Source organism: Zingiber officinale, chromosome 6B, assembly GCF_018446385.1.
Source record: "Zingiber officinale cultivar Zhangliang chromosome 6B, Zo_v1.1, whole genome shotgun sequence".
Taxonomy (NCBI): Eukaryota; Viridiplantae; Streptophyta; class Magnoliopsida; order Zingiberales; family Zingiberaceae; genus Zingiber; species Zingiber officinale.
Window position 1 is genome coordinate 107,597,407 of NC_055996.1, and position 24,642 is coordinate 107,622,048.

Genomic DNA, 24,642 nt, shown 5'->3' on the forward strand with positions numbered 1-24,642 from the left:
TGATGAACGGCTAGAATTAATCATATCTGAATCTTTCATTTAATTTGCTTCAGATTTGATCCAATGGCTCAGATTTCTTCATATTGGACTTCTCATTAACTCAAGCCTTTATGTTCAATTTAGTTCAACTTGAGCTCAATCCCTAAAAAAATAAAAGTGTACAATTATAAGTAGCAATTCATAAAAATAGGAAGAATTATAACAAAACACATAATATGAATCCAACTCAATAAACATGACAAGAATCAACAATTAATCATATGAAAGGATTCAAACATGAAAATTATCGACAGAAATAATGCATCAAAATGCTAGTTATCAGTACCTGGCTCAGATAACTTAGGGTAATAAAAATAATGGAACACATGAGGTACTAAGGGAATTTTGTACAGACAGAATAGCATGACGACCCTGTACATCAACCTAAAGGAGTTGGGTACTAGTTGGTTCAGAGAGATGTGGAAATATCTACACACTTCTAAAAAGAAAGGATGAATGGGAAATTGAAGGCTGGCATAAAACTGATCCTTAAAAAAGGTGAAAAAGTCATCGTGCAGCAGATGAGGGTGGTCGTAAGTAGAAGTGATGGCGAGTTGGTAATCAACAGGGAAACGATAGGTAAGCTTCATTTGGTCAATTTCGTCACCATTGAATTTAGAGGTTGTGGAGGTATACCAGAGCCAAGGGACAGGCAGGGGAGGATGAGGAGACTCGGCCATGAAGAACAGAGGGGAAAGAAGATCAAAAGATTCAAAGAAAGAAAGGGAGAGAAGCTTACTACAAAAGAAATCGCCAGTGGAAAAGGAGGAGACGACGATGGACGCGAGGAAGACGGTGCAGGGAATAGAAAAAATCGGTAGCTTAAAAGCGTGGAGAGCAGTCATTCTCAATCGTTCGATCAAGGGCTTTGGAAAAGGGAGTTTATCACGACTATTGATTTAAAAAAGACAACAGTCACATTATTCCCAAATCATCACCTGTCGCATCACGTCTACAATGGCATGCGAGCACGCCACGTGGCATTCTTTTACAAGAAATATTAATGATAAAGCTGAGAGCATAATTACGGGGCATGGTTGAGCGTGCCTAGCATTAATGGTAGGAGATTTGAGCGGCTTTCGAGAAATTAAAATGACATCAATGGTAATTAAAAACCACTATTGTCGAGAGCAGGGCTCAATGGGGAATCAAAAAATTGGCTAAGTGTCTTCGCTTTAGTAGCCGAACGACAACTATAAAACTGAATGTCTTTGCTTCAGCAGCTGAACGGAGGCTATAAAACCAAATGTCTTTGCCTCAGCAGCAGAACGACGACTATAAAATCGAATATCTTCGCTTCAGCAGCCGAACAGCGGCTATAAAACCAAATGTACATCTTCGCTTTAGCAGCCAAATGGCGGCTTTAAAATCGAATGTCTTCCCTATCAGTAGCCTAACGGCGACTATAAAACCGAATGTCTTCACTTCAGCAGTCGAACGGTGGCTTTAAAATCATACGTCTTCATTAGCAGCAACCGAACGATGGCTAAAAAACCCTGGGAAGATATCAACAAAGTCTATGGGCGGCCCCGAGTTGTAGGACGGTGGATCAGGTAGAGAGGCTCATGAGCATACTAATGGTCCAGTCAATCGGACTTGCAGACTCCTTTGACTAGACTTGAAAGGGAGGCTTATGATCTGGTGATGATAGGGGATCCCACCAAAGGTGGGTCAAAGTAGGAAAGGTTGACTGACGTGAAAGATAAAGTTAAGCGGGGTATCCTAATCCATCGAGCGGACCATGCAGTGTTATTTGGACCAAGTATTGTCGAACGGGTCGGTTATGTCCGAGTGGATGGTGATAGCTATGTGGATAAGTAAGCCGGGCTCTACCCTTGGTCGGGTAAAATGGCCCTCCGTTAACAAAGAGAAATAAGCAGCAACTAGTCTCGCCGAACGGGCTTTGCATCCGATTAAAGCTGGATAACCATGGATAGTCAGGAAGCAAGGAAAGTGAGAAAGTCGGCAGGTCCTGAGAACACTGCCAAGCGGAGGCAGCCCAGCTTAGCGGACCCCAAGTAGCTATACATGTAACACCCACGAAATGATAAGCTATACCTATGAGTATTTTTCTTTTAGAATAAAAGAAAAAGAGAAATGGAAATAGAAACCAAAATGAAATAAAAAGAAAGTGAGGTTAAGGTTTGAACCTTGAACCTCCCGCAAATGATAGAGTTAAATTGGTGTATGGTAACCACTAGAGTAATGAATAATAGATGAATAGAAAAGAATGGAAATTGTAGTTAAAAGTAAGAAGATAGTTAAGTAAAGGCACAAGAGAAAACCAAATAGCTTACCTCCTCTTCCTCTTGGTTAAGGAAAGAAGCAAGCAAAAGCCAAGTTGCCTTCCTTCCTTCTTTTTCCTCTAATTTCGTGGGAATTAAGAGAGGGAAGAGATAGAGGGGTTAAGGGGATGAATGAGGACATGTTTCATTTACATGAGGAATAAATAGGAATGAGAGAAGAAAAGGGAAAGAAAATTTGTTAATTCTTCCTCCTCCTTCTTCCTCCTCCTTCTTTCTCCTTCTTCCTTCTCCACCGAGACATAGAGCTCTCTCTCCCTCATTTCTAAAATCCAAGCTAAGGTTTTCTCTCTAAGAAAACCAATTCCTAAGAAGGAGTCTCAAGGTTTACTCCTTACAAGAAAGAGAAAACAAAAAGGAGAACTAGGAAGAGAAGCTCCTTCTTCCTCCTCACAAGGGTACCACTTTCTTTAGGAACAACAAGTGAAAGGAAGTAAGTATCCCCTCACCTGTGGTACAAGTTGTTTACGGATTTTTCCATAAGGTTAGAATGCTTAAAAACCTAGGATCATTTCTTTGAAGTTTCAGCCATGAACAAATTTAGGGTTCAAGGAAGCTTAAAATTTAATCTAGCATGCTCATGAATCTCCTTATGATATGATATGAATTTAGCTAGATATTTATGCTTGTTTGTTGTTAGAGCTTGATTTTCCTCTTCATGAAACTTTCGGCCATGATCATCTCTAGGGTTCAAAGAAGCTTAAAATTAAATCTAGCATGCTCATGGATTCCCTTATGATATGATATGAAGTTAGCTTGATATTCATGCTTTTATGTTGTTTAGAGTTTATTTTCCTCTTCATGAAACTTTCGGCCATGAACAAATTTAGGGTTCAAGGAAGCTTAAAATTTAATCTAGCATGCTCATGAATCTCCTTATGATATGATATGAATTTAGCTAGATATTTATGCTTGTATGTTGTTAGAGCTTGATTTTCCTCTTCATGAAACTTTCGGCCAGGATCAATTTTAGGGTTCAAGGAAGCTTAAAATTTAACCTAGAATGCTCATGAATCCCCTTATGATATGATATGAAGTTAGCTTGATATTCATGCTTGTATGTTGTTTAAAGCTTGATTTCCCTCTTCATGAGACCTTCGGCCATGATCCATTTTAGGGTTCAAGAAGCTAAAAATTTAACCTAGCATGCTCATGAATCCTCTTATGATATGATGTGAATTTAGCTAGATATTTATGCTTGTATGTTGTTCAAAGCTTGATTTCCCTCTTCATGAGACTTTTGGCCATGATCTATTTTAGGGTTCAAAGAAGCTAAAAATTTAACCTATCATGCTCATGAATCCTCTTATGATATGATATGAATTTAGCTAGATATTTATGCTTGCATGTTGTTTAGAGCTTGATTTTCTTCTTTATAAAGTTTCGGCCATGAACATTTCTAGGGTTCAAGGAAGCTTAAAATTTAATCTAGCATGCTCATAGATCCCCTTATGATATGATATGAAGTTAGCTTGATATTCATACTTGTATGTTGTTTGGAGCTTATTTTCCTTCTTCATGAACTTTCGGCCATGATAAGGATCAAGACCTAGGAAAGCTTAAAAATTGGATTAACATGCTTATGACTTTCCTTATGATATGATATGAAGTTAACATGAGATTCTTATGCTTGTATGTTGTTTAGAGTTTAAGTTCATACTCTTGAACTTTTGGCCATAATGGGTTTAGGAGCCTAGATGTGCCTCACATGCTACGTTATGAATTAAGAGATGTTATTTAATAATTCCATGCATGATTATGTCTTTTCTATGATAGGTGATGTGTTCATTTATGTATACCTATAAACCATGCATGATAATGTCTCTTATGATGTGGTATGTGCTCAAGTATGCATGCTTTATGATATGACAAATAATATGTTCATTTATGTATGCTTATGATCCATGCATAATAATGTCTCTTATGATCTGCTATGTGCCCAAATATGCATGTTTTATGATATGATAAGCAAAGGCCTAAGAGTTGCTTCCCTTTTTGTTGGGATTAAGAGCACTTTTTATGACATCATAAGTGAAGGCCTAAGAGTTGCTTCCCCTTGGGGACTAAGAGCACTTTTCATGATATGATAAGATATGATATGCTATGTTATGACATGAACCATGATATGCTATTTTACTTTGTATGGCTTGTACCAAGGGTGGGCTCCATAAGCGCCCCTAGGCCGACGGACTATGAACAGGTCTAGTAAAGGGATGGGCTCCTTAGTACGCCCCTAAGTCGACGGTCGTAGTACGGACCTAGATCCCTAGTAGGTTCGGGGCTAGCTACCCTGTCCTAGGGATTGCGCGCATTTATGTATGTATGTGGTACAAGCCGGGCCCTCATGATGATATTATGTTCAAGTACTATATGATATGTTTTAAGACATCTTGCATATGACATGACACATGTTTTAAAAGACATCTTGCATGATATGATTTATGATATGACATGCTATGCCCTTATGATTTATATGACATGATGATTTATGATATGATATAGCATGATGTTCTTTATGAAATGATATGTTATAATTTATGATATGACATGCTATGCCCTTATGATTTATATGACATGATGCTCTTATGATTTATGATATGATATAGCATGATGTTCTTTATGAGATGATATGTTATGATGCTATGTTTTCACAATATGATGTTAGATGATCATATTTCCATGGTTATATGCTTGTGTTTATGCTTTGATATATGGTTTTTGTGAGTAGGAAATGATCTTACTAAGCCTGTGTGCTTATAGCTTACTTTCCTTGTACCGTAGATAAAGACAAAGAATAGATGAACTAGGGGAGCTGCAGGAAAGGCAAGGAGATGTGTGTGGTGGTGGCTCGGCTAAGACAAATAAAAGACCTGCTTATGTTATTTTGTTATGTTGACATGAACTAAGTTTATTATGTTATTGTCCCACATGACTTCATGATATTTCTACTGTTTTACTTTCGAAATAAATTTTAATATGCATGTATGTTTCCGCAAATACTAATAGTTAAGTAAGTAACCCCGCCCTACCAGTAGGAGGGGCGGGCGCTACAATACATGACCCCATCAAGTATCTTGTCATATCCTTTTGGGAGTCTATGTCGCTAACAGCAAGGCATGCTTGTCCAGCAGGCAATCGTACGTTAGAAGCTTCTAGGCTATCGCGTTAGAGGATTGCATGGATGCTTAAGGTATGGTGTCAGGAATATTTTTTGACATGTCTCTTCCTAAGATACCTAGGAAGATGTGTCTATGCATTGAGATGCGCGCACAATTACCATGTTGACACTATAAAAAGGGGTTCCTAGCTACAGAGAAAGATATGCGCAACTTCATCTTCTACATCTACTTGCTACAATTCTCATTTCTTGAGATCACCGAACACTGACTTGAGTATTGGAGGGTCAACACCGAGAATCCCTTCCCGATCCGGCACTGACATTTTTTGTCTTGCAGAGCTACATGAAGTCTTCGTGGCATCAACCGCATAGCCACATCCCCACAAATTATCATTTTAGCTGGTTCTATACAGGATCACAATCTATGTGACATGACCTACTTCCCTTAATGTGGAACAAGGGTTGTAAGAGTGAATTGATCAACAATTTGACAAACAAATACCTATGTTTATATACTTCTTTGTATTCGAATTATTGATGAACGATGAAAAAATTATATGGAATCAGATTGATTATATCTACATAGTTAATAAGATTAACTAAATTTTTTTTTTTCTATACTCGAACCATTTGTATATACGTACTCAACCTATTACTTATTTTGCAATGAAATTATAACTTATTAAATCTCCTTTGTAAGAATTATATTGCTTTAGTTAATATTGATTGTTATTTTTTTCTCAACATGCTTTATTCCTCCAATCCACTTTTTTCCAAAGCATTTCTCCTTCCTTAATTAGTAAAATCAACGTTCAAACAATTAATTAATTACAAGGAATACTCTAATTTGAACAAACTTAACGGTTTTATTTCGATAACTTTCAATTTAACGGCCTAACATAAAAAAAAAAAAAATAGTGACCTCAATTTCTTTAAGATTCAACTTCCATTGCTTTGATTATTCTTATTCCATTACATAAATAATTATTTTCCTGTGAGTTGGGGAATGTAAGGTATTAAATAGTTTTATAGGTGTGCATTAATTATTGTTTCTCTTATGTCAGATGAACTCATAAACCCCTAGATCAGAAATATATATATCTCTATAGGATGATTTTATTTTTATATCAAGGTAATTAAATAATCATTCCTTGAAATTTTTGTATAAAAAAAGGGAAAGAAAGGAATTTTAGAATAGGATGATTTTATTTTTATTAAAAAAAAATAGAAGAATCCTAAAAAGAAGGAATATAACAATAATAAATAGTCAATATCAAAGTGATATTATACATTATATAAACCCCACAACACATTCAACACATTATCATCGTTCAAGTGTTCAAGTTTCTACTATCAACAAACTAGATCGTGAGAATGAGGCCCCTTAGTCACATGCTCACCAATGCCTTCATCATCCTTGGCCTGGTCGTAACTCATGTTAGCACTGCAGCCTACATGGTGTACTTGAGCCCCTTTCTTTCCATTGGCATGAATCCTTTGTTCTTTGTCATTTTGGTGAACTTTTTCATGTTCGAAATTATGCTTCCATTCGCGGTCATATTCGAAAGGTAAATAATATCCGTCACCTCTATACCTTTGCATAACTCAAGTATCTATTCTTTATCGATACACATTTGTGTTCAACTTACAATAGGAGCAAATGGCCGGCTCGACTAAGTTGGAAATTGATAATCCAAATCAGTTCGATTGCTCTTTTAGGGTAACTAAGATTAATCCAATTCTGTTATATGGTTTTGATTTCACTTATATCTGTAATTTTAATTTCATATAATTATTTTTTAGGGCAACATTATATCAAGTTATGTTGATATCGGGAATGAAGATCACATCTCCTGCCATTGCTTCTGCCATGCCTAATCTTGGCCCGGGAATCATCTTCATAGTAGCAGTGTCTTTAAGGTAATTATTCGATTAAGCAACTAATCAATGATTATATATTCTCTTTTAAATGCGCATTACTTTCATTTAAATAAGAGATAATCTTGTTTCTTAGATTTGAACATGCATTTAATACATTCCAATATCATAGTAACATGATAGATCTTTGAAGACATCTATAATAGTTAAGCATGAGTTTTGAATTCATGTGGTAGGCCTCAAATAGTGACGATATGTTGTAGGTTCGAGAGGTTCGATATCAATTGCTGGTTCACCAGATTGAAGATCCTAGGAAACATAGTGTGCATTGGTGGAGCAGTGGCCTTCAGCATCTACCAAAATCCTTCATCTCCACCTGCCAACTCTGTCGATAGCGGCATCTTTGGTGGTTGGTTCATCGGTTGCATATGCCTTTTTGGGGCTGTCCTGATGGTCTCCTTCTCGGCAATTATGCAGGTATTGTAATCGCCTCAGTCAACTTAATCTACCACTTAACTAATGCTTTTCGAGATGATCAAGAACCACAATTGTGTTGTGTAGGCTGCAACATTGATGGAGTTTCCCGCTCCCTTAAGCTTGTGTGCCTTTGCAGCCTTGTTGGGGACAATTTTTACAGCGATAGCACAGTTACTGATTGACGGGAAGATCGACGTTGGCACTTCAACCATGGACTTATGGGATGTCATCCGTGTTGCTCTAATGGTACACATGCTTTGCTAAGTCACATGTATCATGCTTTCAGGTTTGTGTTTTCTTTCTATAGCCATTCAATGTTGGGTGTAATGCAGAGTGGTGTAGTGAATTCTGCCTGCCTAGGATTCATTACATGGTCTGTGAAGGAAAAGGGGCCGGTTTTCGTCTGCATGTTTAACCCAGTTCAAACCGTCGCTTCTGCCATTCTAACGGCAGTAGTTTTAGGCCAGTCGATCGGACTAAAAAGGTTCGGTTTTGATATTGAATTCAATTGCTGATGATCTATAGACAGTTTGCTGATGGAGCTATTTCTTGGACTTTAATGTTGCAGCATTGTTGCTATGTTCCTTATGTTCTGTGGACTCTATGAGGTGCTCTGGGCGAAGACAAAAGAAGAAGCTGCTTTCCCACAAACTACTGAAGACATTCAAGAACCTTTGCTACCATGAACACTTTTCCAATAATTTGTGCAAGACAATATCATAAATGAATTCTTTTGTTCCTGTAATTTGCAATATGTTTCTTCTAAGTTCAATAATAAGAGTTATTTTATATCTAAAAGTGTGACATAAAAAACATATATTAAAAGGAAAACAGAAGGCATTAAACTAATCCACTGTTCATGTTAATTTGGCACAGCCTCTTAAAAGTGTTTGCTCTTCTTCAGACCTTTGAGTTTGTGTTGTGCTCAGGCCTGTGAGTGAACTCAAAATCGACATGCACAAAGGCCCGTTCGACCTCAGGGAGCTGCTCCAGCTTCACTTGCAGCGCCTCACCGATGTCATGAGCTTGGCTCAGCGGCATGTTTGCGGGTAGCACTATGTCGACTTCGACAAAGTAGTGTGACCCAAAAGTATAGGCCCTCACTGTGTCAATGTGCTGGATCTCTTCGTGGTGATTCCAGATGAGGTAGGTCAACTTGGTTAAGTATTCCGGCGGTGCTGATTTGCCGACCAGTGATCCCACATTCTCGAGCACTGTCTTTGCCCATGTTCCAATTGTGTATAGAGCAATCTGCATTCGACCAATGTATGCTTGTAAAATCATTGCCATTGCGATTAATTCTATCATGTTGTATGCGTTAACGTACCAATATAGCACCGATAGGATCCATCCACCAGTAGAATCTAACAGCAAGCAGCGAGGAGACTAAACCGATCGAGTTGGTCAGGACATCGAAGAAATGATCTTGGGAATAGGCCCTCACAATCTTGTTCTTGAAGCTGCGACAATAGAGAAAGAGCATGAACTTGACCACAGTAACTGAGCTCATGCTGCCAACCATCCAGAGTTCCTTCTTGGTATCAAAAGTGGGATGCTCCTGTAAGATAACATTGATATTGAACTTGTTATCGATCAAACATCATAACTTACAGAAACAATTCTAAGAGTCCACATTTTTTATGAGTCGAACAACAAGAGATGCTGTGTACCTCGCTAATTAGCTGACGACCTGATTCTATCAGTACTTGAAAACCAAGAGTGCCCATCACAGAGGCAAACACCACTATGCCCTGAATGCAAAACATAGAAATTGATCACTTTTAGACATTGTTGCATTAATTAAATTTCGTTACGGTTGAATAAGTTAAACATCATTGTAGAACTGAAAATCCTTTCATAAATATTCAGACGAATTCTGTCAGCTAGAGTGCAGAGGTATATTATTAGCAATAGAAACATGTCTAAAAGTTTTTCAGACACTTAGAAATCGAAAGCGTTACCTACCACAGGCTGCATTCTGTTCTTGCCGATAGGATAGCTATATTGGTTCGGTTTCTTCATAGCGGAAGCCGTAAACCAAAGTATAAATCCCGATAAGAGATCCAATAGAGAATCAAGAGTGGAAGCTATTACTGCCATGGACCTGCTTTCCACAGACGCAAGCACTTTCGATACAAATAACACCAGGTTTACTATGTTCGAGACATTGATTGCCAATCTTTCACTCTTTGCCAGTTTCTCCATCTCATCCTACAAAGATAAATCAAAACTTTCCGGTTTAAAAACAAAAGATTGTTTTGGATCCAACAAAAGGAAAGAAAAAAGAAAGGCATGTTTTTTTTTCAAGAATTTGGTAAATGATGTTAATTCAGAATTTATACATCATCTATGAGTGCTAGCTAATATTGTATCTCATCCCAATCACATGCACAAAATAAAGAACAAGAACAAAGATGATTACAAAGACATTTGCCACACCTCTGAAGGAGCAAGATAACTTGACATGTTCTCCATCTCACTGAATCCCTCCAGAAGCTTGCCTTGCTGCTCGTAGTACTTTGAGATTTTGCTTTGTTTGCCTTGATGAGATATAAGGAACAGAAATGAATTTTAGACACGCCAGAGCGAATGCAAAATCGTTAGAGCATCAGAGGCAAAAATGAGGAAAGAAACTTTCTTAATAATAAGTTAATAACCATGTTATAAACTTGTTTCCATGTTAACTTCCTATTTGAAGGCTTGAAGTTTTTCAAAGACATCATTTGCTTTATTCCTATTCTTCAACTTGCTGTTTCATTCCTATTTGTAGATTTCCTAGCTTTTAGAGAACTCGTTTCCATTAACAGACATGACTTAAGCACCATAACACTTATCTCAAAATTATTTTTGTATTTTCCTTTTCAACTTTCTGCTAATTTATGTACAATCTACAATCCATTTAGTACAAGCAAGGTATAAGAAATTCATATGATACTGATTTTTGTAAAATAAACATGACACCAAATTCCAAAAAGAAAAACGAAACAAAAAGAAAAAGAAAAAAGAGACAAAAAGGGAAAAAAAAAAGGAGGGGAATAAAGTAAGAAGCTTTACCAGACCTGGAAACTTGATTGAAAAGATTGCAAACAAACAAACAAAAACAACAATTGAAAGCGTCAAATTTTAGGATCTCCAAGATTAACACAAAGTTCTACTGATGCTTCTAAAACACATGGAGTTTTATATATATATATATATATAAGATTCTACAGAACAACCCTAAATATTAAACAAACATCACAGAGAAGAGAAGAAGAAAAGAGCTCGTCCCATGGATAGAAAACTCAGTATAATTAGAGTAAAATTTTACCCTGTCGAATTGGAATCTCCCATGATTTATGAACTGCATCATTGATGCAGAATCCCAGTCCAATTATTTATTCTCATTCCTAATCTAGTACTACTAAGTAAAATATTATTTACAATATTATTTCATTCCTAATCGAGCACCTATTCCAACCCCATGATTACATACAAAACAATAACCTAATATCAACATGAACCCAAACATGAGAAGAAATCAAATATCCATGGATTCAAAAAAAAAACAAGGAAAAGAATCTATCATGAAAATGTTAAGAAGTAATACGTGTACCATTGCCTCGCAAAAAGAGTCGAGAAGCCAGAGGCATCTTTTTGGGCAACTGCGGCAGCGAAAACTCACTCATGTTGAGCCTCCAGTTCGCCCTGGTCCGCGCCGCCGCCCCCGGCGACTCGCCCTGCGACAGCAGCTCCACCTCCATCAACCGTTGGCCGTGGAAACCAATCCAAAAATCGCACCGAAGAGGCGATCGAGAGGTGCAGAGAGCGAGAGGAAAAGGCAGAGAGAAAGGAAAGAAAAACAGCAAGGCGGCGTAATGAATGCAACTGCTTTGTCTTTTTGAATCAATCCTCCGTTACATGATCAATCGGCGATCGATCTCAATCTTCGGAACTCGTCTCGATCCTCCGGACGCGGGCCACGCAGCCATGCCACGCGGGCGCATCTGCCCAACCAACGTGCCCGCGTTGCGTGCCGCGATCAAGCGCCATGCGAAAATTGCGGGCAATGCTATAACCGACTCACCAACTGATTCCTATTGCGGGTCAGACCGTATCGGCCCGGTTCGACGTGAACCGATCCAACTGCGGACCGAATACTCGGGGCTTAATTTTATCCTCTGCTAACTGTAATGATATTAGATATTTTATTTACGAAGAGATAATGCAAGGATAACTGGATAAGGGATTGCAATTTTAACTTCATAGGTAATCTAATAATTGATGATTTGTGGGAAATGGCACGCCTCACAGCTGTTTCGCTACTAAATTCCATGTTCCTGTCCACCTTATGTTTATGGATTCTTTCTCACTAGTTGATTCCAAATTGCTTTCCACTTTCCAAATTGTTTTAAAAATAATGGATAAATATGAAACATTTAGTTATATACATTGAATAGTGCTAAAATTAGTTAAGAAGTCATCCATAAATTTTAGTTTTATTTATTAGAAATTGTATGTGTCGACAATAAAAAAAATAATCTATGGATTTAGGTGTATAATTTATTTAAAATGATGCAAGATTATAAAATATAGATATTAACTGAAATTCAAAGAAAAATAATAATTTTCAAAATTAGATAATGCAACTTCTAATTATATTTATAATCATTTTCAAGGAGATGAGATATTTTAAAATCAATTCAAATAATGAACGTTGCCAGCCTGCTATCCATAATTAGGTAACCCGATATCCAAAACAACTGCAGAGATGTGAGCCCTTTGCACCAAAACACCTTCAATGGAGAATTAATTATCTCTCAAGTATCTAAAATTTCTCCTGCTTCTATAGCACCGCATTTTTAGCTGGACCTTCAAAGTTTCACCGTCACCATGCATGCCTATTGATGATCACGTTATATTTGACAGTAAAAAAATTTTAATAATGACAAGTAAAAAAAAACAAAGTTCAATTGTTGCATAATTAATTGTTGCATAATTGCTTGGGAGTATGCTCAGTAAGGGCGCAAGGAGAGGTATTATAATATAGATAGCCCTTTAACCAAATTCCTACTTTTTTTTCACTATCTTGTTGTTTTATTGGATAGGTATTCAGGTGAAAAAAAAAAAGAAAATACAGCATAAATTGATAGACAAATATATATTTCAGAAACTAATTAATAGTTGGTCTTTACATTCACCGAATAGAAAATAATGGTTAATTTATTCCATAACGCCCTCTATATATTTTGTTATGATTGAATATTTATGTTAAAATCGAAACGAATTAATTAAAATTGAGTAAATCAAATTTTTTTAAATTAATCAAACTAATCGAATTTTTAATAAAAAATAAATAAACTGAATCGATAAAATATTAATTAATTTGATTAAAAATTAAATTAATCAAATTTTTTAACAATGATAAAATCATAGAAGATTAAATCAAAATTGAAATAGAATTTTTTTAACGAAAATTTTATCTGTTTATTTTTTTTATTTCAATTTATTTGATTTAACTGAATAAGGATTTCAAAATTAAAATGGAACCGAATTAACTGAATAAATTGATTTTTAGGAGGGAATTGAAATATTAAAATAATCTAACTGAATTTTTAAATTTGATCCGTTTATTCAATTTAACCAAATTTTTACTCACCTCTATGATCCTGTCCGAAGGCGTGAAGTTGGAAAGCCAGGGAGGTGGCAGTTCCACTAACTGAATGAAGACATCGCTCCTTTCTACAAAACAAAAACCAAAACCAGGGAAGGGGTCCCCGGCGTTGGCCCTCCGACGCTCAAGTCAGAAACAGAAAAAGAAAAGAGTGAAAGTATTAGGAACAAAGATCTATCTTGTCTTTCTTCGTACCTGACATACTCTTTTATACTTTTCTCGATGACCCTCCATCTTCCTTAATTTAATGATATTAATTACCAACGGAAGGCATCTTTGTCTTGGTTGCTTCTTATTTAATGATAGATGGAGTGTTCTCTTTTGTCTTCTTCTTCCCCTATTAATTATATGTCTTTTCATCTTTTATTATTGTATCAGTTTATTAGGTGTATAATGCCAATGACATACCTCGAGCCGAACGGGTGGCCTGCTCGGTTCGGACTTCTGGCCCGCTCAACTTGCTCTTTTGTCGCACTGGTTTACCAGTCACTAGTTCACTCAAATGGTCGACCAGACAATGATCCTTCCGATCGGCCCGTCCGACTCGAGCTTCTAGCCCACTCAACTTGCTCTCTTGCCGCCCTGGCAGCCCAGTCACTGGTTCACTCAGATGGTCGGCCGTACAATGATCCTTCCGATCGGCCAATGAACCGCTTCCCACTCAAGCGCGACCGAGCCTTAAGCTCTAGCGTGGACCGCCTTGACTTTAACCTATCACATGGCAATTGACTCATGCCAGGTAGGCTCCTCCTTATCGCTGCATCACAAGCCTCCCCTTCAAGTCTAGTCGAAGGAGGCTGCAAGTCCAACTGACTGGACAGTTGGTGCCTCAATGCCCGATCGGACTATGCGCGGTCCATTAACTGCTGAGAGACCCCTAAACCAACGCCACTCGACTTCACTTTGCCTTCGCTGATCACGGAGATTATGTGTTGATCGGGAAGATGGTGTGCCGATCAGGAAGATGGTCAGCAATACTTTTTGAAATTTTTGACCTTCAGGCGGGTGTGATTTTGGTTGGCGTCATTCGAATTTCTCGAAATTCGCATAAATCCTAGAAGATTATAGCTAAGCACACGACCATACTTTTTTAATTAAGGATTTTAAATGCAGTCTTTTGATTGAAGGACATGTGTCCTATACTGTTGTCGCATGCCTAATGTGATGGGCAAACATCCGCCTGACGTGACGTGTACTATTTTCAAAATTAGTAGTTGGATTTGTTTCTAGGTTTGTGTACCCTGGATCGGACAGTTGTCGTCGATCGGCCGCAAGCTTTATAAGCCTCACGTGTGACGTCGCCGTCTACTTCGCTTTTTTGTCTTCAGATTTTGCTATTACACGCTCTTATCCAACGAATTTGCCGTTGTGCTCTCTTCTTTGCTGATCTTTCCTCTTTCTCATAAACCTTCCTTCTCATTCGGTTCATTTGGTTGTTTCTTAGCGTCCTCTTTCTCTTTTTCAATCAAATTGTTGTGTTCTTGTCGATCTTTTGTCTGATGGCGAGTTTCTTTCAACTTCCTATCCCTATTCCAGGCCTCTAGTACACCTCCGTAGAATCTAGATTCGATGGGGGTGATGCGGAGAGCCTAAACTCTGCATATGAAATTCCTCCGAGCTATGAAATTGCCCTTCCTTCTTCGTCCGATCGGCCCCATGAGCCACCTATGGGCTTTGTATGTTTCTTTAAGGACCAATTTATCGTCAGTCTGCGGTTCTCTATCCACCCCTTCTTCTCTGCAGTTTGCAAATACTTTCGTATTCCTCTCCATCAGCTAGTACCCCAACTCTTTTCGACTACTGTGTGGCATTGTAGTCCTTTTTCATCTGCACGGCATTCCTCTGTCCGCCCGGCTCTTCCCCTACTTCTATTATCCAAAACTGTTCGAGCCGGGGACTTTCCTATTCCAAGCCCGAGTGGACTTAGGTCTTTTTCGATAAGATGTCATCTTCCAATAAACATTGTAAGGAATACTATTTTTTTTGTCAAATTCCCTGATCGGCCCAATTTTCCGACCGACTGGAAGCTAGAGGTTGTGAATCCATCATCGCTCGGCAGGTATAAGGGCCGATCAGACTACCTTCAGGCAGCTTCCAGCTTGGCTGTTGCTTTGGAGGTAAGCCACTGAGGTGAAGGTTTGCTAGATACCATAGCTTTCACACCATTCTTTGAGCCTCCGACCGGCGAATTACCTCCCGTTGTCTGAGACAAGTCATCGAGGAATGCCGAACAGACATAAGATATTTTGTCAGATGAACTTGATGACTATTTGTTCACTTATCTTTGCCAATGGTTCGGCCTCCATCCATTTTGAGAAATAGTCCACAACGACGAACAGGAACTTCCGCTAACCGATTACCATGGGAAAAGACCCTACGATGTTCATGCCCTATTGGTCGAACTGGCAAGACACTGTGGATGTCTTCATCTCCTCGATTGGTCAATGCAGAAGGTTGTGATACATTTGGCAGGACAAACAAGTGGCTACTGTTCGAGTGGCATCCTCTTAGAGAGTTGGCCAAAAATATCCAGCCAAGAGGATCTTTCGAGTCAGCGAACGACCGTCCAGATGGCTTCCACAGGAGCGTTGGTGCACTTCTTGTACGATGTACTCTGCGTCCTCTGGTCCAACGCACTTGAGTAAGGGTATGGAGAAGGCTCTCTTATACAGCTGATCTCCGACCAAGGTGAACCATCCGACCCTCTTCTTTAATAGTCGCGCTGCCTCTCGGTCGGCCGGCGTGACACCCGATCAGAGGAATTTGATCAGTGGCGATCTCCAGTTGCTCGAGTAAACCACTCCCTCCATCCGGTCGATGTGTGCCACCAGCGAGACTTGTTCGATCGGCTGACTGATCACGACTAATGATAATAAACTAGCTAACTTAGCCAGCTCATCTACTGCTTGATTGTCCGATCGGGGGATTTTCTGTAGAGTGACCTCTTGAAAATTTGTCTTTGTTAGGACCGAAAAGTAGCTAGAGGAGGGGTTGAATAGCTTCGCGTGTGCTCGTCGTGCTTCGTTGCTTGTTTCTTCAAAGTGATGCGTAGCGGAATACAAAGAAACAAACTACAACAATGCTAACAATAGGATTTTACTTGGTATCCACCTCACAAGAGGTGACTAGTCCAAGGATCCACGCACACACACACACCTCCACTAATAAACACTCCTTTTCGGTAACTACCGAAGGCGGAGAAGCCCTACAAGACTCTCAATACAAGTAGAAGAAAGGGTAGTAAAGAATAAGCAAAAGCTTACAAGAGATGCAGTAAAAACCCTAGCTTCTTCTTCTTCTCGTTGCAACTCGCCTCTTGACTTGGATGAACCTCCAAGAACCTTCAAGAACTGGCGGTGAGGAGCTTAGAGAGTGCTGGGGAGGAGCTGTGATGAATCTGGAATGAATCGGTGAAGTTCTGCTGAAGGAATCGCACGCCAACAGCTATAAACGACGCCAACGGTCGAATCCCAATCGATTGGATTGCTCCCAATCGATTGGGGAGGCTTTGGATCGATCCACGGATCGATCCAGAGCGCCTCTGTGCTCTGAAAAAATGGATCGATCCAGCGCTTATCGCGCGAAGCAGCAGCGTCCCAATCGATCCACTGATCGATTGAGACCTCTGGATCGATCCACTGATCGATCCAGAGGCTTTTTGTTCGCTGGGAAAAGCCTGGATCGATCCACTGATCGATCCGGAGGCCTGGATCGATCCACTGATCGATCCAGAGGCTTTCTGTTCGCTGGGAAAAGCCTGGATCGATCCACTGATCGATCCACTGATCGATCCACTGATTGATTCAGCTCTTGGTTTTTACCCAAAACCAAGTCCCAAGCCTCCCAAACCAACATCCGGTCAACCATGACTTGTTGGTACATAAAACCTAGCATCCGATCACCCTTGACCATCTAGGACTCTCTCACCAAGTGTCCGGTCAATCCCTTTGACCCACTTGGACTTTTCTCCTCTTGCCAAGCATCCGTTCAATCCCTTTGACCTACTTGGACTTTTCTTCCTCGTGCAAAGTATCCGGTCAATCCCTTTGACCTACTTGGAGTTTCACTAGATGTCTAGTCAACCTTGACCCATATGGATTTCCCCGTGCCTGGCTTCACTCACCAGGACTTCCCTTCTGCCTAGCTTCACTCACTAGGACTTCTCTTCTGCCTAGCTTCACTCACCAGGTCTTTCACCTAGCTTCACTCACCAGGATTTTCACCTGGCTTCACTCACCAGGATTTTCCTTTGCCTAGCTTCACTCACCAGGACTTTCACCTACCTTCACTCACTAGGATTTCCTCACTGCCTAGCTTCACTCACTAGGTCTTTCACCTGGCTTCACTCACCAGGATTTTCCTTCTGCCTAACATCCTAGTTAGGACTTCTCAGTCAAGTATCCGGTCATCCTTGACCTACTTGACTCTTCTTCAATCAACCTTGTATTGTCAAACATCGAATCTCAAACCAAGACTCAGGCTTGGTTAACCAGGTCAACCTTGACCTAGGGAATATTGCACCAACAATCTCCTCCTTTTTGATGTTTGACAATACCTCTTGTTAAGTTAGGAAATTAGGCTACTCCCATAGCCTCAACTCCCTTCATGTCAATATATGAATCCATAAGTTAAGCCCTTCATTCTCCCCCTAAGAGGGCAAACTCCCTCTAAGTAATGAAGTCCTAACTTACTCCCTTTCATTCTCCCCCTATTGGCACACATCAAACCATGCCTCATTTTTGGGCACACATCAACAAATTCACTTGTTGAAAACTCTCCCCCTGAAGAGTTGCTCATCGTTGTTCACAACTTCACTCGTTGTGATCAACACGATAATGAAGATCTCATACCCTTCATTATCCTTAACCCTACATTCTCCCCCAATGTAGGCAAATGCCCATCCTTGAACATTATCCACTGGAAACCACTTGAACAATGAGAATATCCACTCCCCATTAAGGTTCAAACGCTCAACCTTGAGCATGTTCTTAATGGAAAGTTAACCACCTTCCAAGGTTCATGAAAAATAATTTTCATGTCTTTAAAGAGTCCCTCCCCCTAAAGACATGGTGGTAACTTCTGTCATTGCACCAACAATGACTTGGAATCCCTAAAACTTTAGGGAAACCCAATTTTAGAAGTTTTGAGGTTCAAATATTCAAAATTTGAAACAAACCTCAACCTAAACTTCAACTTAGCCTTCCTTAACCAATTCATCCTTGTTTTCCACACGAAAACACCCTTTTTATGTATACAAATGTATTTTGAGGGGTTAGGAATGGTTACCTAGACTAAAATAGGTTCAAAATACTGAAAATAAGCTTTCCCAGCCAAAATCAGCATCTTCAATCGATTGGAGTTGGGTTCCAATCGATTGAACCCTGCTGAATCGATCCACTGATCGATTCAGTCTTCTTGGATCGATCGGCTGATCGATCCAGCGAGCTTCTGCTCGTGAGAAATGCCTTCTCAATCGATCGGCTGATCGATTGAGGCACTCCAATCGATCCACTGATCTATTGGAGGCCTGAAATTGCTGAAATTCAATTTCAGCCAATTTCAGAAACCCCTAGAAAATTCTACAAAATTTCAAAAATCGTAAAAATTTGTGTAGACATTATTTAGGGTATACTTTATCATGGAAAAATAGTTTTCTAAGAAAATACTTCATATTTTCAAAGATTGACACAAACTTGAAAACTTGCAAAAACTTTAGTGTTTTCTTCAAGTTTGTGTCTAACTATTCAATGATGATTACTATCAAAAGATAGCCTTCACCAAGGTTTTCCAAAAGCATTTTAAAAATATTTTCAAAATCAATATCCCACCATGTTCCTTGGGCTTAATGCACATGACTTGTACATTAGCTTTCCCAATGATGGGAAAACACATAACTATGTGTTTTGATGAACTTAAAACTCAAGGAAATGCACTAACTCAGCATGTTGAGTTTTGTTCGTCTTCCTAACATCTCACTTGTATCTATTGTGCATAAAACACATACAAGTCATCTTATAGGTCTTTGTGAGATGTTAATTTTGGTTTTGCCCTAACCTAGGGTTCATGCATATTTATCTAGGCATCTTGTGGATATTGACCATCCACCTAGGATGTCATTTGGTATACCACTTGATGATAACTGCCATTTGTCCTTAATTTTAAGGAAATAACATAATGCATGATAATGTTATGGCATACATCAAAAAGAAATAATTTTCAGAAGAAAATTTCCTATAACTACATGATGTATGTATGTCATGACATGGTATTTTTGAGTTTTTCATAATAAGTCATGAATGCACAAATAAAACATGATGTCATGGCATATAATGGGCAACCAAACATGGCAAGATTTAGCATAATTAAAATATACCTAGATTATCTATCTAAGTATCCTTAACCCTTAGCTAATCCTGAAGCATAAACCTTAGATTGCCCAATTTCCTTAAGAAAATGCCAAAACTCAACTTGACATTTCTTTAATCTCTTGAATTAATTATGTCAATTAAAAATTTAAAACATTCCTCAAATGTTGGCATATTTCATTTTCCCATAAGAGTAATCACTTTAAATTAAGGCTTAGATTTGCCTTAAATTCCTAAGACAATACCAAAGTCCCAATTTGGTATTTCTTAACATTTGATTTCTTGTGCCATTTAAAGTCATCTCAAATTTCTTCCTTTATAGCACATTTTACTCTTTCCAAGAGTAACAATAAATCCATTTCATTTTCAAAGGTTAACAAAACCCTTGAAAATGCTCCTTGAGTGTCAATTTCTTCAAAGTTGGGTTAACTACCCTTCTTCTCAGAGTTGACACTCTCTAACCCATCTATGGGATAGAGAAAATGCTCCTAGGAACTCAAAACCTATTGGTGCTCCTTGGATGCTCTAGGTATTCACTAGGGATAACTTCCCTAAATACCTTCCTAGTGACCTTGTTTGGCTTCTTAGAAGTCTTGGTCACTTTTTCTAGGTCAACTCTAGGGATTGCTTCCCTTGTAACCTTCTTTGTGACTTTCTTAGACTTCTTAGAAGTCTTAGTCACATTTGTTGTAAAAATACTCTTAGGGATAACTTCCCTTGTATTTTTGGCTTGACCACTAGACCTAGGGTTGGTTCCATAACTATATGGAACCCTATGGTAAGATATTACATCCTTCTTAGCCTTTGGTTTGTATCCCAAACCCCTATGGCCATTAGATGACCTTTGTGCTCCTAGACCTAGGCTATGCTCATTTTGCCCTTTTAGGATATTTTCCATCCTTTTTAGGGTCTTTTCCATTTTATCAAGCCTTGACCTCAAAACTTGATTTTCTATCACTAAGTCCTTAGTTTTTGGTTTTCCATTAAATTTATGAGTATTTTTATTTCTAGGCTTGTAGCTAAGGTCCTTAGTGTGATTGCCTAGATTTTTATCTACCTTCCTAATCCTAGGTGTGGTAGTTTTAGCATTGTAAGCTACATTATTTTCCTTAATTTTACCATGCTCTATATTCTTATGGTAAATAGCATTAAAATTATATAAGTTAGAACTAGCATGCTTTTTACCATAATGTAAAGGGGTAGGCTCAATAAAAGTTACCTTCCTTTTTACCTTAGAGGCTCCCCCTTGATTTGAGCTTCCTCCTTAAGCCTTGACCATCTTCTTCCCCTTAGGGCATTGACTCCGGTAATGCCCCTTTTGATTGCAAGAGAAGCACACAATGTGCTCCTTGCTCTTCTTTGTTCCGGGGATGGTCTCCTTTGGCTTCTCCTTGCCCTTAGGTGCCACTTGGCCAATTTAGGGCACTTGCTTTTGTAGTGCCCATGTTCCCTACATTCAAAACATATAATATGATTCTTATTATTAATTGAACTATTTATACCTTCTTGTGTAGGGGTGGCACTTGCTCCTCCATTTCATATGAATGTAGAGGCTTCCTCTTGATCCGAAATCGATTTCCCTCCAATTGATTTATCTTGACTTGTGGAGGTGGAAGCTTCTTCATCCTCTTCTTCTCTTGACCCGGATGTGGAGGATTCTCCTTCTTCTTGATCCGGTGTCACCAAGAGTTGCTCCCCCTCAATCCTAGAGGTGGAGGCTTCACCTTCTTCTTCATCCTCTTGTACATGAAACAAGGAATATGCTCCTTCCTTGCTCTTTTGATTACACTCCCTTGAGAATGAAGCTTCTTGGATTTCCTCTTCTTCGGAAGTTGAGCATCTCTCAACTTCGGAGTCCTCCTCTTAATCTTGCTCAACTTCGGAGTTCTTGGATTTTGTTAAACCTTATAGTTTGTGTGAGATGTTCCCAAGTTGCCCAAAATCATTCCCAATTACTCTAGTCATTTTAATAGTCCTTATTGATCATGGTGTAGTTCTAATGACCTAAGGAGCCAAACACATTCCCAATTCCCTCCTTAAATGACTAAATTCATTCTCCGGAAGGGGTTTGGTGAAAATATCAGCTAGGTTTGACTTTGACTCCACATATGTGAGCACAATGTCACCCCTAGCTACGTGATCTCTAATGAAGTGATGACGCACTTCAATGTGCTTGGTCCTTGAATGATGGACTGGATTTTTAGTTAGGTTGATCGTGCTAATGTTGTCACATAGCACTTGTACACCCTTATAAGAAAGTCCATAATCCTCTAGGGTGTGTATCATCCACAACAATTGCGATACACTCTCTCCCATGGCAATATATTCGGCCTCGATCGTGGAGAGAGCAACACAATGTTGCTTCCGACTTGACCAACTAACTAAAGATGAACCTAAAAATTGACAACCCCCACTAGTGCTTTTCCGATCCAATTTGCACCCAGCATAGTCGGAATCGGTATAGCCTATCAAGTCAAAAGACTCTGTACGAGGGTACCATAGACCTACTCGAATTGTGCCCTTAAGGTATCTCAATATTCTCTTAACTACAATTAAATGAGATTCCTTGGCACAGACTTGATATCTAGCGCACATGCCCACAGCAAAAAGTATGTCTGGTCGACTAGCTGTGAGATATAGAAGACTACCAATCATGCTTCTATATTGCGTTAGATCAATTGGTTTTCCACTCTCATCATTGTCAAGGCGAGTGCTTGTCGCCATTGGAGTGGACACTTCCTTAGAGTCACTCATATTGAATTTTCTAAGCATCTCTTGAGTGTATTTTGCCTAATGGACATAAATTCCATCTCGAGTTTGTTTGATTTCAAGTCCGAGGAAGAATGTCAACTCTCCTACTAGACTCATCTCAAACTCACTTTCCATGTGAGAAATGAATTCATTCAAATAGCCCTTGTTATTTGAGCCACAAATTATGTCATCGACATATACTTGGGCTACAAAAATGTTTTCACCATCTCTACGCAGAAATAGTGTTGGGTCTATTTGGCCTCTTACGAAACCCTTTTCTAGTAAATATGTTGACAACCTTTCGTACCAAGCTCGTGGTGCTTGTTTAAGCCCATAAAGTGCTTTCTTGAGCTTGTACACGTGGTTTGGAGCTTCGGTACTTACAAACCCCGGTGGTTGTTCAACATAGACCTCTTCTTTAATGAAACCATTTAAGAAGGCAGATTTAACATCCATTTGATAGAGCTTGAAACCTCTATGTGCAGCAAAAGCTAGCATCAAACGAATGGACTCTAATCGGGCCACGGGAGCATAAGTCTCATCATAATCGAGACCTTCGACTTGACTATAGCCCTTGGCTACAAGTCTTGCCTTGTTTCTTACAACTTCTCCCTTTTGGTTTAACTTGTTCTTGAAGACCCATTTAGTTCCAATAATGGTGGTCTTTTTCGGTCTAGAAACCAAGTCCCACACTTGGCTCCTTTCAAATTGACCTAATTCGTCTTGCATAGCTATGATCCAATCAGGATCGTGCAATGCTTCATCAACTAGTCTTGGTTCAATCTCTGAAATCAATGCAACTTCATTAGACTCATTTCTAAAGAATGACCTAGTCCTAACCCCTTGTTGGATATCTCCCACAATTTGGTCTTGGGGATGACTAGTGGTTATCCTAGATTGTCTTGGTGTTGGTGGTGCCTCATGAATGGTCTCACTAGGCACAGGCAAGGACTCAATATCAGGCAAGGGATCAACCGGAGCCCTTTGTTGCCTTTGCTCATCGTCATCAGAGTCAACCTCGACTCTTTCTTCATTTTGATCATTCAAACTTAGATTTCTAAGTTCAAGTTGAATTTCTCCTACATCCCTTGATTGTTCATTTGATTTAGGGATTTCTTCAAAAGCTACATCAGAGAACTCTTCAATCAATTTAGTCCTATTGTTGTAGACTCGATAGGCTTTGCTGGTGAGCGAGTACCCGACCAGTATCCCTTCATCAGCCTTGGCCGAAAATTTTCCAAGATGGTCCTTGGTGTTCAAAATAAACACCTTACAACCAAACACCCTAAGATGTTTAATTGTAGGTGGTTTCCCAAACCAAAGTTCATGAGGAGTCTTTCCTAAAAACCTATGTATCAGGATTCGGTTTTGCACATAGCAAGCTGTATTCACAGCTTCAGCCACAAGTAACTCGGTAGTGAGTACTCATTGAGCATCTGCAACCTCTTGTAAGACTCGGTTCTTTCTCTCCACAACCCCATTTTGCTGTGGGGTCCTTGGAGTTGAGAACTCATGTCTATACCCTTTTGCTTGACAAAATTCTAAGAACCTATGGTTTTGAAATTCACCACCATGATCACTTCTAATGGTTTTAATTGTTGTTGATTTTTCATTTTCAGTTCTTCTACAAAAAGAAATAAAAATATCTATGGTTTGATCCTTAGTTTTCAAAAAGAATGTCCATGTATATCTAGTAAAATCATCAATAATTACTAAACAATATCTACTACCATTCAATGAAATAACATTGTTACAATCAAACAAATCCATATGTAATAAGTCTAAGGCAGTAGATGTACTCACAATGCTTTTACCTTTATGAGATGCTTTTGTTTGCTTACCCATTTGACATGCATCACATAGTTTGTTCTTTTGGTACTTGATGCTTGGTAAGCCTCGTACTAGTCCTTTGTTGGCCAACTTCCGAATGTTCTTCATGTTTACATGTGCCAACCTTCTATGCCAAAGCCAAGACTCTTCTTCTTTTGACATGAAACACTTAATCAAAGCATTAGTAGCACTTTTAAACGATACTTGATAAATATTATCACCCCTTGT

At 39.0% G+C, this 24,642-nt stretch overlaps 2 protein-coding genes across 2 annotated transcripts; one reads left to right on the forward strand and one right to left on the reverse strand.

Annotated features, from left to right (window-relative positions):
• Window positions 1-6,834: 6,834 nt before the first annotated feature.
• LOC121991340 (WAT1-related protein At5g47470-like) lies at window positions 6,835-8,501 on the forward strand. The gene is made up of 6 exons (XM_042545351.1): window positions 6,835-7,028; window positions 7,264-7,380; window positions 7,602-7,815; window positions 7,900-8,061; window positions 8,148-8,299; window positions 8,384-8,501. Exons 1-6 carry the CDS (start codon window positions 6,835-6,837, stop codon window positions 8,499-8,501), a joined length of 957 nt encoding a protein of 318 aa, XP_042401285.1.
• Window positions 8,502-8,557: 56 nt separating this feature from the next.
• Window positions 8,558-11,696, reverse strand: LOC121988764 (metal tolerance protein 7-like). The gene is made up of 6 exons (XM_042542367.1): window positions 11,411-11,696; window positions 10,255-10,355; window positions 9,781-10,026; window positions 9,486-9,566; window positions 9,143-9,373; window positions 8,558-9,066 (listed from the first exon to the last, which is right to left on the reverse strand). Exons 1-6 carry the CDS (start codon window positions 11,556-11,558, stop codon window positions 8,716-8,718), a joined length of 1,158 nt encoding a protein of 385 aa, XP_042398301.1. The 5' UTR covers window positions 11,559-11,696; the 3' UTR covers window positions 8,558-8,715.
• Between the last annotated feature and the right edge of the window lie 12,946 nt (window positions 11,697-24,642).

What these genes read in the sequence shown, in the direction of transcription:
- LOC121988764 (XM_042542367.1), bottom strand. Translation starts at nt 11,558, where the DNA reads ATGGAGGTGGAGCTGCTGTCGCAGGGCGAGTCGCCGGGGGCGGCGGCG. An exon ending in ACTCTTTTTGCGAGGCAATG is followed by an intron (nt 10,356 to 11,410) that starts GTACACGTATTA and finishes TATCTCATCAAG; the next exon opens with GCAAACAAAGCAAAATCTCA. An exon ending in GTTATCTTGCTCCTTCAGAG is followed by an intron (nt 10,027 to 10,254) that starts GTGTGGCAAATG and finishes TTATCTTTGTAG; the next exon opens with GATGAGATGGAGAAACTGGC.
- LOC121991340 (XM_042545351.1), top strand. Translation starts at nt 6,835, where the DNA reads ATGAGGCCCCTTAGTCACATGCTCACCAATGCCTTCATCATCCTTGGC. An exon ending in TTCGCGGTCATATTCGAAAG is followed by an intron (nt 7,029 to 7,263) that starts GTAAATAATATC and finishes ATTATTTTTTAG; the next exon opens with GGCAACATTATATCAAGTTA. An exon ending in CAGTCGATCGGACTAAAAAG is followed by an intron (nt 8,300 to 8,383) that starts GTTCGGTTTTGA and finishes TTAATGTTGCAG; the next exon opens with CATTGTTGCTATGTTCCTTA.